General features: G+C 36.0%; 1 protein-coding gene across 4 annotated transcripts in view; it reads left to right on the top strand.

Moving 5' to 3' along the window:
• The window catches only part of BRD1 (bromodomain containing 1), a 55,508-nt gene extending 43,990 nt beyond the window's left edge, over positions 1–11,518 (top strand). For all 4 annotated transcript variants that reach the window (XM_085041541.1, XM_085041538.1, XM_085041534.1 and 1 more), the window contains 5 exons: positions 1,737–1,872; positions 3,021–3,148; positions 5,066–5,175; positions 7,449–7,603; positions 9,615–11,518. In XM_085041541.1, the coding sequence (XP_084897667.1) occupies positions 1,737–1,872; positions 3,021–3,148; positions 5,066–5,175; positions 7,449–7,603; positions 9,615–9,798 (713 nt within the window). In that variant the 3' untranslated portion in view covers positions 9,799–11,518. The remainder of the gene's footprint in view (positions 1–1,736; positions 1,873–3,020; positions 3,149–5,065; positions 5,176–7,448; positions 7,604–9,614) is intronic.
• Positions 11,519–12,864: the final 1,346 nt, after the last annotated feature.

Genomic DNA, 12,864 nt, shown 5'->3' with positions numbered 1-12,864 from the left:
TTCAAATGCCATGTGAAATGTACTGTGATAACTTAAATTCCCCTATACACTTTCTCATAAAGGATATTCTGTTTCAGCTCAGTCTAGGACCCAGCTTCTCCTCAGTCTGCAGATATCAACTTGCTGAGAGTGAGAACAAGATTAATCAATAGTACTGATCAATAGTTTGGTGCTTAACACTCAGGACAGTGCTACCTTTATAATTTTTCTTCTGTAGACTATCAAAGACGAATACAGGAGTTACAAAACAGATGTTCTTGAATGAATATTTACATTGTCAACTAAATGACAATGAAAGAGAATGCTTACATGTAAATCTTTCAGAACATTAAATAAATTCTCTTTTTTCTCTTAAAAATCTGAAATCATTTTGATAATCCAAATGGAAGGTCTCTTGGGGTGGAGGGAAAACCTCCTTAAGTCATTGTATGGAAATGCTTGAAAAATTACTAGATTGTACAAAGTAATGTGCTAAGCTCAAGTTCCTTAGGTGTCAGCCTTCTTTGCAGAGGTCTTCACAGCAAACAGACTGGAAGAATTAAACTTAATACGGGGAGTTCTGCTGTAATTGTTTTTTACTGCAATGCTCTGTGGAGGGGCCCATGAAGTTACATAATCTAATTTGACTGTGTCTGAATGTACAATGATCATGATGGCCTTCAAGTCTTTGGTAGTGGTAGAATGGCTGGGATGGGTAGCTCTTTCTTGTGTTGTGAGTGGCATGTTCAGAATTGAATTTGTGTTAAAATTTTGTTCTCTTTGTAGCCTACAGCTTGCAGTAGCCGACTGCAGGCTGGTACCATTGCCTTTAGTGAGTGCATTTCTGATGATATTCTAGAGTCTCTGCTGGATTCTTTCCTTGTTAGTCCTTATGTCCACACCCCCACACACTCTCCCACACACCCTGGAAAGTCTTCAGAATGCCATCTTAAAACTCTTCATTTGTTTGTTCATTGAGGTATAGAAATGACTTAATAAGGACTATACTGTTTGTATAGCAAACCCAGAGCAAGAATGGCAACAGACCATCAAATAAGTAGCTTGTAATACAAAAGCCTTTTTAATGTTTTCATTACAGTTACGGAATTAAAATGTAATATCCTTCAATGTCTATAAACTTGTGTTAGGGGAAGACTAATTAAAAATAGTAATGTGTATATTATTGATTATTGGTGACAGAAACCTTCATGTCAGTCAGTTTGAATTTACGAAAGTGGAAAGACTACCAGGAAGAAGTAGATAGTGTCACAAAGAAATCCATACCAGTGTTTACTTCCATTGTTTGAAAAGTATTTTAAAGATTATAGAGTTGCTATAGAGTTCAAATGAGTCTTTTGTTGTCTTGATAATCTGCCTGATTTGTAAGATTTTATTTTCTTGGGGTTTTTTTTTCTACTCAGCTTTTGCAGCCTGATTATTTTAGTAGTTGGAAGCATTACAAGCAAAGACTGATTTGATACTCCATTTGGCATTTCCACTATTACAATCTCTGTGCTTTGGTTTTTTTGGTACCTTACCTAAATGTTCATCCTTTCTTTAAAATCTGGACAACAGGAATTTCCTATTTATCATGCTTTTTTGAAATTAAATATTTTGTTAATATTCATGTTCTTTTTCATGACACCAAAATACTTGAAAAACAAAACAATAATAATACATTGTGCATATAAAAAGTTGTTAATGAAAATGTTGTGGTTTCCAGTTTGATGCAGTTCATTTTTTGTGTTATGCTGCAGGTCTGTCAAATGGTTTTGGAGATGAAAGTAAAGAGAGAGCATTAGATGATACTCCAGGAAGAAAAGTTGAACCTCGTCGCCGCTGTGCATCAGAATCTAGTATTTCATCTAGTAACAGTCTCTTGTGTAACTCAAGGTAAAACTGTGAATCTTAAATACAAATTTGAGACTGGGTATATCAGTTTTCTGTACTGCTTGTGATCCACATTGGAGGATATGCATAAATTTTGGAAAAAAGAGTACATTTCAATTTTTTTGGTTATGTCAGATCTAAGATGCCTTTCAGGATTGCTAGGATTCTTCTGTTGAATTCAGGTTATTGCAGATCCAGGCAGTTATATTTTTAAATTGACTGTGCTTCTCTTGCTCTGTCAAGATACAGATATGTTAGTGCATATAGTATCTTGGTTTAATTACCTTCCTAATCTGGAATGCTAAAAATGTGTGTGTTACAAAGCAGAGTATTGTACACAGAAAAGGTAGTTCAATAGCTTTGGAACTGTAGGTTGTCAGTCTGTGGATTACTGGGTAGTTACTACAGTGATGATAGTAACTGTATACCAGCTATTGACTTTCATTCCATGGAGTCTGTTGTTAAAGGCAGGACTGTCAGAAGGGACACCTCTGCCACCATTGATAATATGGTTTTGGAGGCATCACCAGTGGTGTGTCTTCTGAGAGAGCACTAATCTCTAGTTAAAAGGTAGCTCTCCAGTCCTGAACTATGAGGATGGGGCATACAGGAGAGTATAGGGTGAATCATTTAGACAAAAAAAGAGGACTTTATTAATGCTAAGGGTATGGTGTTAATGCAGTCACGTCAAACAGGCTGTCAGAAACAAAGAGAATTTAATATTGCATCTGTTTTAAATGTGATATTCTAGATCAAATTGTCACTATAATTGTTATTCATATTCTATGATTTCTTGAAGAAAATTCACGTGTGTAGAGAACAAATACCCCATTTCGAGAATAGAGATTTCACAATTGAAAGACTGGAATTAGTAGTGAAAAGTTAAAGAGAGAATGGTTGTGTTTTCTATGTAGTGGAGCTTTTGGAGCAGTGGAACTGTCTTTTGCTGATAACCAGGCAATTCTGTGCGTGAAAATAATCAGGGGTTTGGCTTTTACGTAGTTGTTTCTATTTGTTACACAAAATATTCTTAGAGCTTGCGCCTCTGATTTTACTTTGTACTGATGAAATTTAAATTCTTGTTCAAAATTTTGATTTGTAGTGAACAGTATTAATTATCAAGTAAGGTTTTAATATTAATACTTTTGTAGTTTCAGTCTACCGAAGTGTGGTAAAGGTAAACCTGCCCTGATACGGAGACACACACTGGAAGACCGAAGTGAATTGATATCATGCATTGAAAATGGAAACTATGCCAAAGCAGCAAGAATTGCAGCTGGTAACTATAAATAATTGTATTCTTAACAGTATTGTGTAACTATAATTTTGTTTGTTTATTTGACAGATTCTAACATTCTTATTTTCACTGCTTAAATACATTAAGCAGTCTGAAAGTGTTGTTCGTATCCTTTCTGAAACTACTGGATTCTGCTTTTGACTCTTTAAAGACTTTTAAAAGAATAGTATCTGACTCTATTTTGATTAATTGTCTCTCCTAGCTTGAGGAAATAAAAAGGTTTTGAAAGAAGAAGAGGTGTTTTCTTTTACAGATCTTGTAAAAGAAAATTAGTAATCATATGTGCAAGATTAGTAATCCCTTACTACCCTGTTGAAAAAATTCTGACTAGGAAGAATTCCAAGACTTTAACTTCTATATACACCTGAGAAGTCTCTGAGTCTGGCTGAATGCATCCTGTCAGCTTGTGTATGATTTTCTATTCAGCATTAAAATACTATTTTCTTTGCAGCTGAGAATAGTGTAGGTTTCATTCTTGTTAGCTGTCCTGAAGAAGGGGGCTTGCGCTGTTTTCATGTACCAGATACAGTTCTATAATATTATTTATCAAAACTTTGTGTGGATGAAGGATGCATAAATTGAAACCCTCGTGGCATTTTCTAACTGCCATGTGAATACTTCATAAACTGTTACTAAGAGAGCGGAGAAATAGAGCTTACTGTGCAGAATGACTGAACTAATTTTTAATGTGATCACTTTAAACACTTCTTTCCTGCTGTTTCTACTTTTAAAAGGTCTTAAACCACTTTTTCCCCCTAGTACATTTTTGTAATGTTGAGATAGAACATGTATCTGCATGCCACCTTTCACTATAAATAAGCAATGCCCATTTGAAATGGGAGTGGACTGAGAAGAATTGAGGAGTAAGTTGTATTTTGGCAAGTAGAGAGCTACTTCTATCACATATTGGCTTACTGCTAAGAGAAATGGCAGCTGCAGCCCCTGAACTGTATCTTGGTACCACGTTTCCCCATACAAGGAGTGCTGCATCACCTTTACAGCCTATGAACTTGGATAATTTTTTCCCCTTTGATCACCACCCCCAGTTCCGTCTTGAGACTATAACTCACTGTCTTCTGACCAGTCTCTGGACTGTATCTTGGGGACCAGCTGTGTTTTGGTCAACTGAAAGGCTTAAACCTGTCTGAGGCTTCAGACTGTTGGTGAGCAATGGGGAAGTAAATGAAGGAACTGGTAGAAGTGCACAGTAACATAAACTGAGTTGTTTGTTACCCTACCTTTTGAGAAGAAATAAAACACTAGTGCTGCTGCCTGGAAACTTGTTGATGTTCTTGAAGTTGAATGCAGGAAAGGGCAGGGCAGAGAGACCAAGAGAACTTGTTAAAAATAAATAAAAACTAAAATGCATGTAAGAACTCAGGCATAAGAAAGAAAGGTGTACCAGACAAGTATTGTTGAGTTACCAGGTGCTGATCTCTGTATGGGTATCCAGGTATCCAGCACTTGGAAACATACCATGCAACTTGCATCTTCAAAATCATCACCTCTTTGACAGGATTGTCGTCACAATTGTAAAAGAAACTGTCATTTGAAGTGCTATAATTTTATGTTTTCTTTGGAGCTTTTTCAAAGGGAAAGGATTACTGGAATTTGGCAAGCACTTCCTAAGAATTAATATGTTCTAAGATATGCTATTTCTAGAAGTGTCTAAAAAAGTTTCTAAAGATAAAGGCTTTATCTTTAGGCTTGGAATAAAGTACTACTATCATGTAAAGAGCTCTTATGAACACTACCCGGTTTTTATGGGTATGTGTGTTAAAGTTGGTATTAGTGTTTGGATTCTAAGGATCATGAGCTATTGATTAGGAAAGCAAGAATGGCAGATTTGTCTGAAGTTTCATTCTAGAACATTTTAATTTTATATTTCTTCATTCTTAGAAGTTGGGCATAGCAGTATGTGGATTTCAACTGATGCTGCAACATCTGTTCTTGAGCCTCTAAAAGTAGTATGGGCCAAATGCAGTGGATATCCCTCTTACCCAGCTCTGGTAAGTACCCAGCTTCCTGGAGGGGGTGATACTGTTTCTGGTCTGAAAACACCATGCACAAACTTAAGTTAATTGGTAATTTCCAATTCAGGTTGAATAAAGGTGGCTTATTCTGCCCTCTTTACATGCATTGAGTTTGTAAAGTTACTGCAACATCAGACTGTAAGTCAATAATCTCTGCTACCCTGCCTGTCCTTTGAAATGTGCAATACTCCTGTGTCATGGTTTAACCCCAGACAGCAGCTAAGCCTCCTGCAGCCACTTGCTCACTCACCATGGGATGGGGCGAGAGTTGGAAGACTGAAAGTGAGGAAACTTGTGGGTTGAGATAAAGACAGTTTAATAGAGAAAGCAAAAGCTGTGCACACAAGCAAAGCAAAGCAAGGAATTCATTCACTGCTTCCCATGGGCATGTAAGTGTTCAGCCATCCCCAGGAACACAGGGCTCCATCACATGTGGCTTGGGAAGACAAACACCATCACACTACACTGAATGTCCCCACCTTCCTACTTCTTCCTCCAGCTCTGTATGTGGAGCATGATGCCATATGGTCTGGAATGTCCTGTGGCATAGTTGGAGTCAGCTGTCCCGCCTGTGTCCCTTCCCGACTTCTTGTGCATCCCCAGTCTCCTTGCTGGTGGGGCAGTATGAGAAAGGGAAAAGGCCTTGACTCTGTGTAAGCACTGCTCAGCATTAACAAAAACATCTCTGTATTGTCAATTCAGTTTTCAGCGCAAATCCAAAACACAGCCCCATGCCAGCTGCTGTGAAGAAAATTGCCTCTATCCCAGCTAAAACTAGCACACTTGCCTCAGTAGTCTTTGTTTCTGCATTATATATATTTCTGCTGCAAAATGAGTATAAAAATATTCTTGATTCTGCAGCTCATTAAAGAAATAAAAAACTCAATAGTTGGAATAAATTGACTGCAGCCAATTGTGAATTATGTGCTGGAAACTTAAAGCTGTTGTTAATATAGGAGATATTTATGTGTATGTTAATATAGGAGAAAGAGACACAGTTCTACTTACATCAAAGCTTGCAGAGAAAATGTTGATAAGGTGTTTGGCTTCTGGCCTTTGGGGTTATACGAACAGTGCATACACTGGCTTGATTTATATATGACAATCTTGAGGTTTAATATATGTGTGCTGAGGACAACTGGAAATGTAATCAGTGAGTCAGGTTAAAACCTCTGGAAGTGACATTCAGAGCACTTGAGTTTTAAGTGCCCTCCGTGAGTGACTGAAAGACACTTGGGTCAGATGCTGAAAATTTGAGGATTTGATTGTCTCATGAAATGTGTTAGTGCTAGACTTACGCTGATGAAGACCAAAAGGTTACTTTTCTGCCTTCTCCTTTATGTCAGCACTGGTGTTACTGAGAAAGGGATAAGTTGATTGAGGAGTTAAACCTCTGTCAGGAGAGAAAAATTCTTCTGCAAGCTCCCCACAGTATTGGCTTTCTATTCATTTAGTTCCCAAAGTCCGTGTACTGTGGCTTAAGACTGGTTACAGTGTGGATGCTAGAAAAACTACAGGAGTTTGTATAGTAGGAGATGGGTGGAACAGGAATGGAGTGAAAGCTTTTCTTTGGGTGGAAGCTAAGCACTTCGTAATGGTGTGATCTGCCTACAAAGGAGTTTTTCCATCAGGATGATTAGTTAAATGTTAGCAGCATATTCCCTCTCCCCTCAAGTTTTGTTTAGAGAGACTTTGTGAGTGTAACTGCATGTTTTGCCAAAGGCTGAGTCATTAAATTGGATATATTTTGAAAGTGATAGCCTTTTTTTTTTCTATTTTCTTATTTTTCTTTTTTTTTTTTCTTTTTTCTTTTTACTCCAGAGTTTGAGTATGGAGCATGTATTTTACAGGAATACTTACACCTTAACATAGGTTGTTTCATTAAGGTATATGAATTTCAAACCCCAGAATTTGAGGCCAGTTACAGCTTTTAGAAATCTTGGTTTGACTTCTTCATTCTGAAACCTGCTTGTCAGTCTCAAAGTTGTTCTAAGTGAATTCAGACTGGACTTTCAAGAACTGATATGGGCAAAAAATACTTTTTTCATTGCTTTTTGTCAAGTCTGCCACTAGGTCACCACTATGCCTTTTCAGCTTATGTCAAAAAGTTGTGTGTAACACTAAGTCAGTTTATATTCAGTGGCTGTTTAATTTATTATTCTTTTTGTGTTAACTTGATGTAATTTATTTTAAGAAGGTATTGCAAATTATTTTCAATATGAGGAACTGTCCTTTCTTCTCTCTTACAGATTATTGACCCCAAGATGCCTCGTGTTGCTGGCCATCACAACGGTGTTACTATACCAGTGCCACCTCTAGATGTACTGAAAATTGGAGAACAAATGCAGACCAAATCAGACGAGAAACTATTCTTAGTACTATTTTTTGACAATAAAAGAAGTTGGTATGTTATTGAAATGTATTGTTTGATGCGGTGACTTAAAATTTTAAGAACCTGTACCTTTGGTCTAGAAGAAAATTTAAACATTATTTTTCCATGGATATCATTCCTATGAAAGTATAAACTGTAAGGTTAAAATTTCATATTTGAGTCTATTTTTGTACTAAGGCGTATATCGTCACTGAAAGATACCTTTTTATGGTTAGTTCGGAAGAAAATAATATAAGTCATTAAACAGCCTTTTTTATTTACAAGCTGCTTTCATTTATTAACTTGATAATATTGCTTCATTGCTTTATTGGTTTTTTCAAAGTAGTAGTCTAACATTTATCTCTATCATCATTCGTCATTGCCTTCCGAATTACAACTCTTTTCCTACCAATGCTCAATTGCATTTTCTTTGAATTTTTAACCTCTCTTTATTTAAATGCTTTATTAACACTGTTATTTGAAGTGCTTAGCCTTTTCTAAATTTTTTTCATGAAACCTGTCCTTTTTCTGTTTCTTTTGGTATCAGCAATTTGCTGTGTAGAGCCTGAGGGGGGATAATTCACACAACAAAACATTCTCTTTCCTTCCTCCATGGTCTTTGGTTTTAGGGCTGGTGGGGTTTTTCTGGGAGGGTAGGGGGAGACACATTAGGGGGGTTTGTGTTCCTTTGCTTGTTAGGGTTGTTTTAGGTTTTGGTGGTTTTTTTCCTAGACATGGACACTTCTCATCGACCTTTCATCAAACATGTATCTTCGTTTTCTGTGTTCTTTGTAGTCCCTCTCCTCTTCAGGTTTCCACACAGGTCAGGCTCACTGTAAATCTGTCCATATGTCAGGTTTTCTCTTCAATTTGCTTACTTTTAGGTATCAGTATGGATTTTCATGTTTGTTTCTTCTTGTTCTTCGCCACTTGTATCTGGAGGACTTGGAAAGCTTTCTTTTAAAAATACCTTCTTAAAACTTCCTCTGATCTATATTAAAACTGATAATGGTTAGACTGCTGCTTTTCATGCTGTTATCCTACTGTTCTGTCTGTGTCCTTATACTGACCCATCCCATTTTATGTCAGTGTGTGTGCTCAGTACAATAGGACTGTAGTTTAGAGTGCTTTAATAAAATGAAAATATTTCAGTAGCCAGTTTTACTTATTTAAAAGAAAATTTTTGCAGACTTGACTGATTTCCTGTTGATTCGGCTCAAAATGGTCTCCCACACTAATGTTTTTAAACAGGAGGACTTCTGCCTTTTGTAGGATGGAGATTGCAGACCACAGTAACATACCTTAATAGATGTTCATTAATTTACCTAATTTTTGTTTTCCTTGATGTCTGTAACTTAAGAAAACAGGATTACAATCAACATTTATTAAAATTAAGTTTATACTTTTAAAGTAAATATTTAGAATGTTTTCCCTTTAACAAGAATGGAATGTAGAGCTTTTGCCATCATCACTCCCCTATGCCTAGAATTTGAAGATATTTATGGAGCTTAAAACAGAAAAGTACCCTGAATATGTAGCTAGTGAGATTTCATACTGCAGGGTAAAAGGATGCTAAGCAGAACTTCTTGCCAGTTTAGCTTTCCCCATAAAGAACAAATCAAGATCCTTTAAGTGTAAGGCAAAAAACCATAATCTGAATACTCCTTGTAATAATGCAAGTGAAAGAATGCAGAGAAACAGTATCAGTCAGGTGAATCTCGAGCCACATCCATTGTTAGTTGCTGCTACCTGTTCTTTAACTGCATCAGTATTTCCAACTAATTTTTGTTTGATACTTAATTACTAAGTACATATCATTGAATTGGAATGTATTCTCTATTTTATGGAGGATATTTTCTTAATATTTCATGTTCTTTAAATATTTAAGACAAGTAAGCACTATTGTAAAATGTGTTGTTTTCTTAAAGATGGTAAAGTTGATCTGTGATATGAGAGACATGGTATAGTAGCCCTCAAATTTCTGGACAAACTTCCTGATTTCATTCTATACTTAACAGATTTATTTTTTACCCTTTTCTTACAGGCAGTGGCTTCCCAAATCCAAAATGGTTCCCCTTGGGATAGATGAGACAATAGACAAGTTAAAAATGATGGAAGGACGTAACTCAAGCATACGAAAAGCAGTAAGAATTGCTTTCGATCGTGCTATGAATCACCTGAGTCGAGTCCATGGAGAACCAGTCAGTGACTTCAGTGATATTGACTAACAGAGATTCTCTAGCAAAGCATGAAAAATACCACAGAGACTTGAACTCTACTAATGAACCTCTTTGTCTAAAAGAATGTATTGAAGATACAACCCCTTAATTGTTGATTCAGTGGCTGAGTTCTGCAAACTTGAAATAGTAGAGCAATTCTTCTAAATCACCATTGCCATATTGATTAATTATTTTATTGTGTTGTAGATTGGAGGATTTTCCACTAAACCTGTTAAAATGTCTTGTTCATAGTGTTCATAATTGTACATAAATGTATATTCAACACTTAACTTATTCTGATTTTAGAAGTAGCTCCTTAATTCCTTTTATAATTTTGCTGGGGAGGGAGTTGGTTTTTGTTTCTTTCCATGCTTTTTACTTTTTTTTTTTCTTTCTTTCTGAGGTTAAATTACCTAAGCACCATCTTCCAGCTTAAGGTGTTTAGTGGATCTTAAAGCCTAATATCAAAATGGCATCAAATATATGTTTGCCTAAATCATATACAGTATGGTGCTGCTTGTATAATTTCTTCCTTGGTCTGTAGCTTCTGAAAAAGACTTCTGAATGTTTGTGTAAATTGTTGCTCTTTGCACAAAGTACCACGTATTTAAGATTGATGTAAATTTACAATTACAAATATGTATTTTAAGAAAGGAAGTTGCGTTATTTTGGAGGGTACTTTGTGAGAAAGACATCAATAAAAATTATACTATGTACATCACTTGCAAATCACCAAAAACACTCCATTGTTGCCCAAAATTACTTAGGGTTGTTTTTGTTTTAAACAAACCTGGCTTAAAGCCTGCAAGCACATTATTTCTTTCAAAACCATATCCCATTTATCTCCCATTGGTTTAATTTTGTTGATATGTGTGCCTCCCTGTGTTTTATTTATTGTAGAAAATGTATTAATTTGCTTTATAATGAAAAATGAAATTGACAAATATATTGATATGCATTTTTATACAGGCACATGAGAAGACAACTTGCTTTGGGAAAAAAATGTATTGGAAATTGTATAAAATAACTTGATGGTTTGTGTGTAATTTGGTTTTTTGGTAACTTGTAATCTTTTGTTTCCAATGAGGGGATTTATGTAACTTTTAATTTAGAACACTTTGGTAGCAATAGAAACTTTGGATACATTTTTGTATGGTACATGTGATGTATATAGAATTAGTACTTTATTTTTATTTTTAAGAAGTAAAGCATTATGTTTGGGCAGGGGGAAGAAGGAGGGTGGGTTTCCAGAACTGCATTTTTATATTAAAAAGAAAAAAAAATAAAGTCAAGATATTGATTGTTGTAGCTACTTTATTCCTACCTTCACTGAGATACTGAATTTGTAACAATGAAAATGGCAAGGTATGTTTGCAATGTGATTTATAATGGCTCCATTATTTATAAATGCACTGTGTTTGAACTCTTTTGCAGTGATATCGTAAATACTGTACCAAGTTATATAATATGAAACACCAAATAATGCATATGAATGCACGAAGTATTTATGCCCAGCTTTTTTATAAAGGATTAGCAAATACAGCAAAACCAATACTTTTTAAATCTTTTTTTTAAAACTTCATTGAATAGCATACTTCATTGTTAAACCTGCTTGAATCTTTATTTTAAAGGGACAATTACTTTTTAAATAGTTTTTAATGTTTTTATTCTCTATTGTTTGTAATACCCCCGTAGAAGCTTGAAATAAAATTTCTTTCTCAACTGTAAATTTTGTCCTGAATTTAGCCCCTGAGATTTTGCTGCAGGTCCCATTTTCTTACTCCATGACTGAGCTGTTCCAGAGGCACTAGGCCAAGAAGCTGATTGTTCTCCTGTGGCACCCAGCATTGTCCTTACTGAGCCCTTTGCTCAGGAGGTGTTCCAGTTAGCTGAGACCAATTGCCTGTGATGGACTCTGGTAATTAGGGATGAGTAGGATAAATTTCACAAATGATCAAGCAAATAGTTTTCTAAATCCTGACAGCAAACACAGCTTTAGAGAAAATGGCAGGTGCCCTGGAAGGACCATCATTGAGGTGTGCTGGTCTGATGGCCACAACAGCCACATCCTTTTTCAAAGGTAAAGTGAAAATCTGGTTGTTTGCATTAAATTAAAGCTTCTGTGTAATGACATCAAGGATCTGCCATATAACCATGTTCTTCTTTAAAGGGAATGGAACTTAATTTGGGCAATGTTGAGACAGTACAACCACTTGTCATCAGTAAGGACTCTTTGTTAAAGGCTTTAAAAAAAATGCCCTGCACCAGATTTTATTTCAGGCTGGTTCCACAAAATATACTCAGATTTGGTGTGTGCAAAACTAGATAATGATTCACAGCCTCATTTTGACACACAGAGAAATAAGCTTTTTTTCTGTCTTGCACTTTGAAAAGCTGAAATGCAGTCACAGTGGAAGTTGGAAGATGATAGTACTTGCATGATAAGAATGTTGATACCTGTGAAATACAAAGTGCCAGTAAAAAAAAGAAGTATACATACAGTTGCAGCATGATTTATTAGAAGGCTTCCTGCATTCTCAGTTGCTTCTCACACTGGCAGCATTGGAGGAGGGGAAAATGAGCTCATCTTTTGTAAACAAAAGCAGTGCATTAATTTAATTATTTTGGAATGGTGTTCTTTTTAATCTCCAGTGAAAGCATTAGTTTTAATTTTGCCCGGACTTCCAAGTTTCATTTTAGGGCTTTCCTGTTCAGAGATGCTTTCATCAGTTCTTGGAGAAGGAAAACGTGCTGCCTTCATCTTACAGGGGACTGTATGCACTTAAGAGAATTTTCAGCTGGAAAACTTTACTGATACAGGAAACCTGTTAAGTATCCTGACAAAGCACGCTGCATCTTCTTTTGATGAAACTGACATGAAAGGCTAGTTTATTTTTATTCTGGATATGTGATGCAAACTGTCACGGGAATTCTTCCCAGATCCTGTCAGAGGAGGTTGCAGCAGTTGCTACTGCTGTTCCAATACTCTCTTGTGACAACATCCAGTATCATCCAGTGGCTCTTGAGATTGGGTTAAAGTCTAAAAATTTCTCAGACTTGCCAGTCTTTGGTATG

This window comes from Lichenostomus cassidix, chromosome 1Aa (genome assembly GCF_008360975.1).
Source record: "Lichenostomus cassidix isolate B80296 chromosome 1Aa, HeHo_3.0, whole genome shotgun sequence".
Taxonomy (NCBI): Eukaryota; Metazoa; Chordata; class Aves; order Passeriformes; family Meliphagidae; genus Lichenostomus; species Lichenostomus cassidix.
This window is presented reverse-complemented; position numbering and strand designations above follow the sequence as displayed.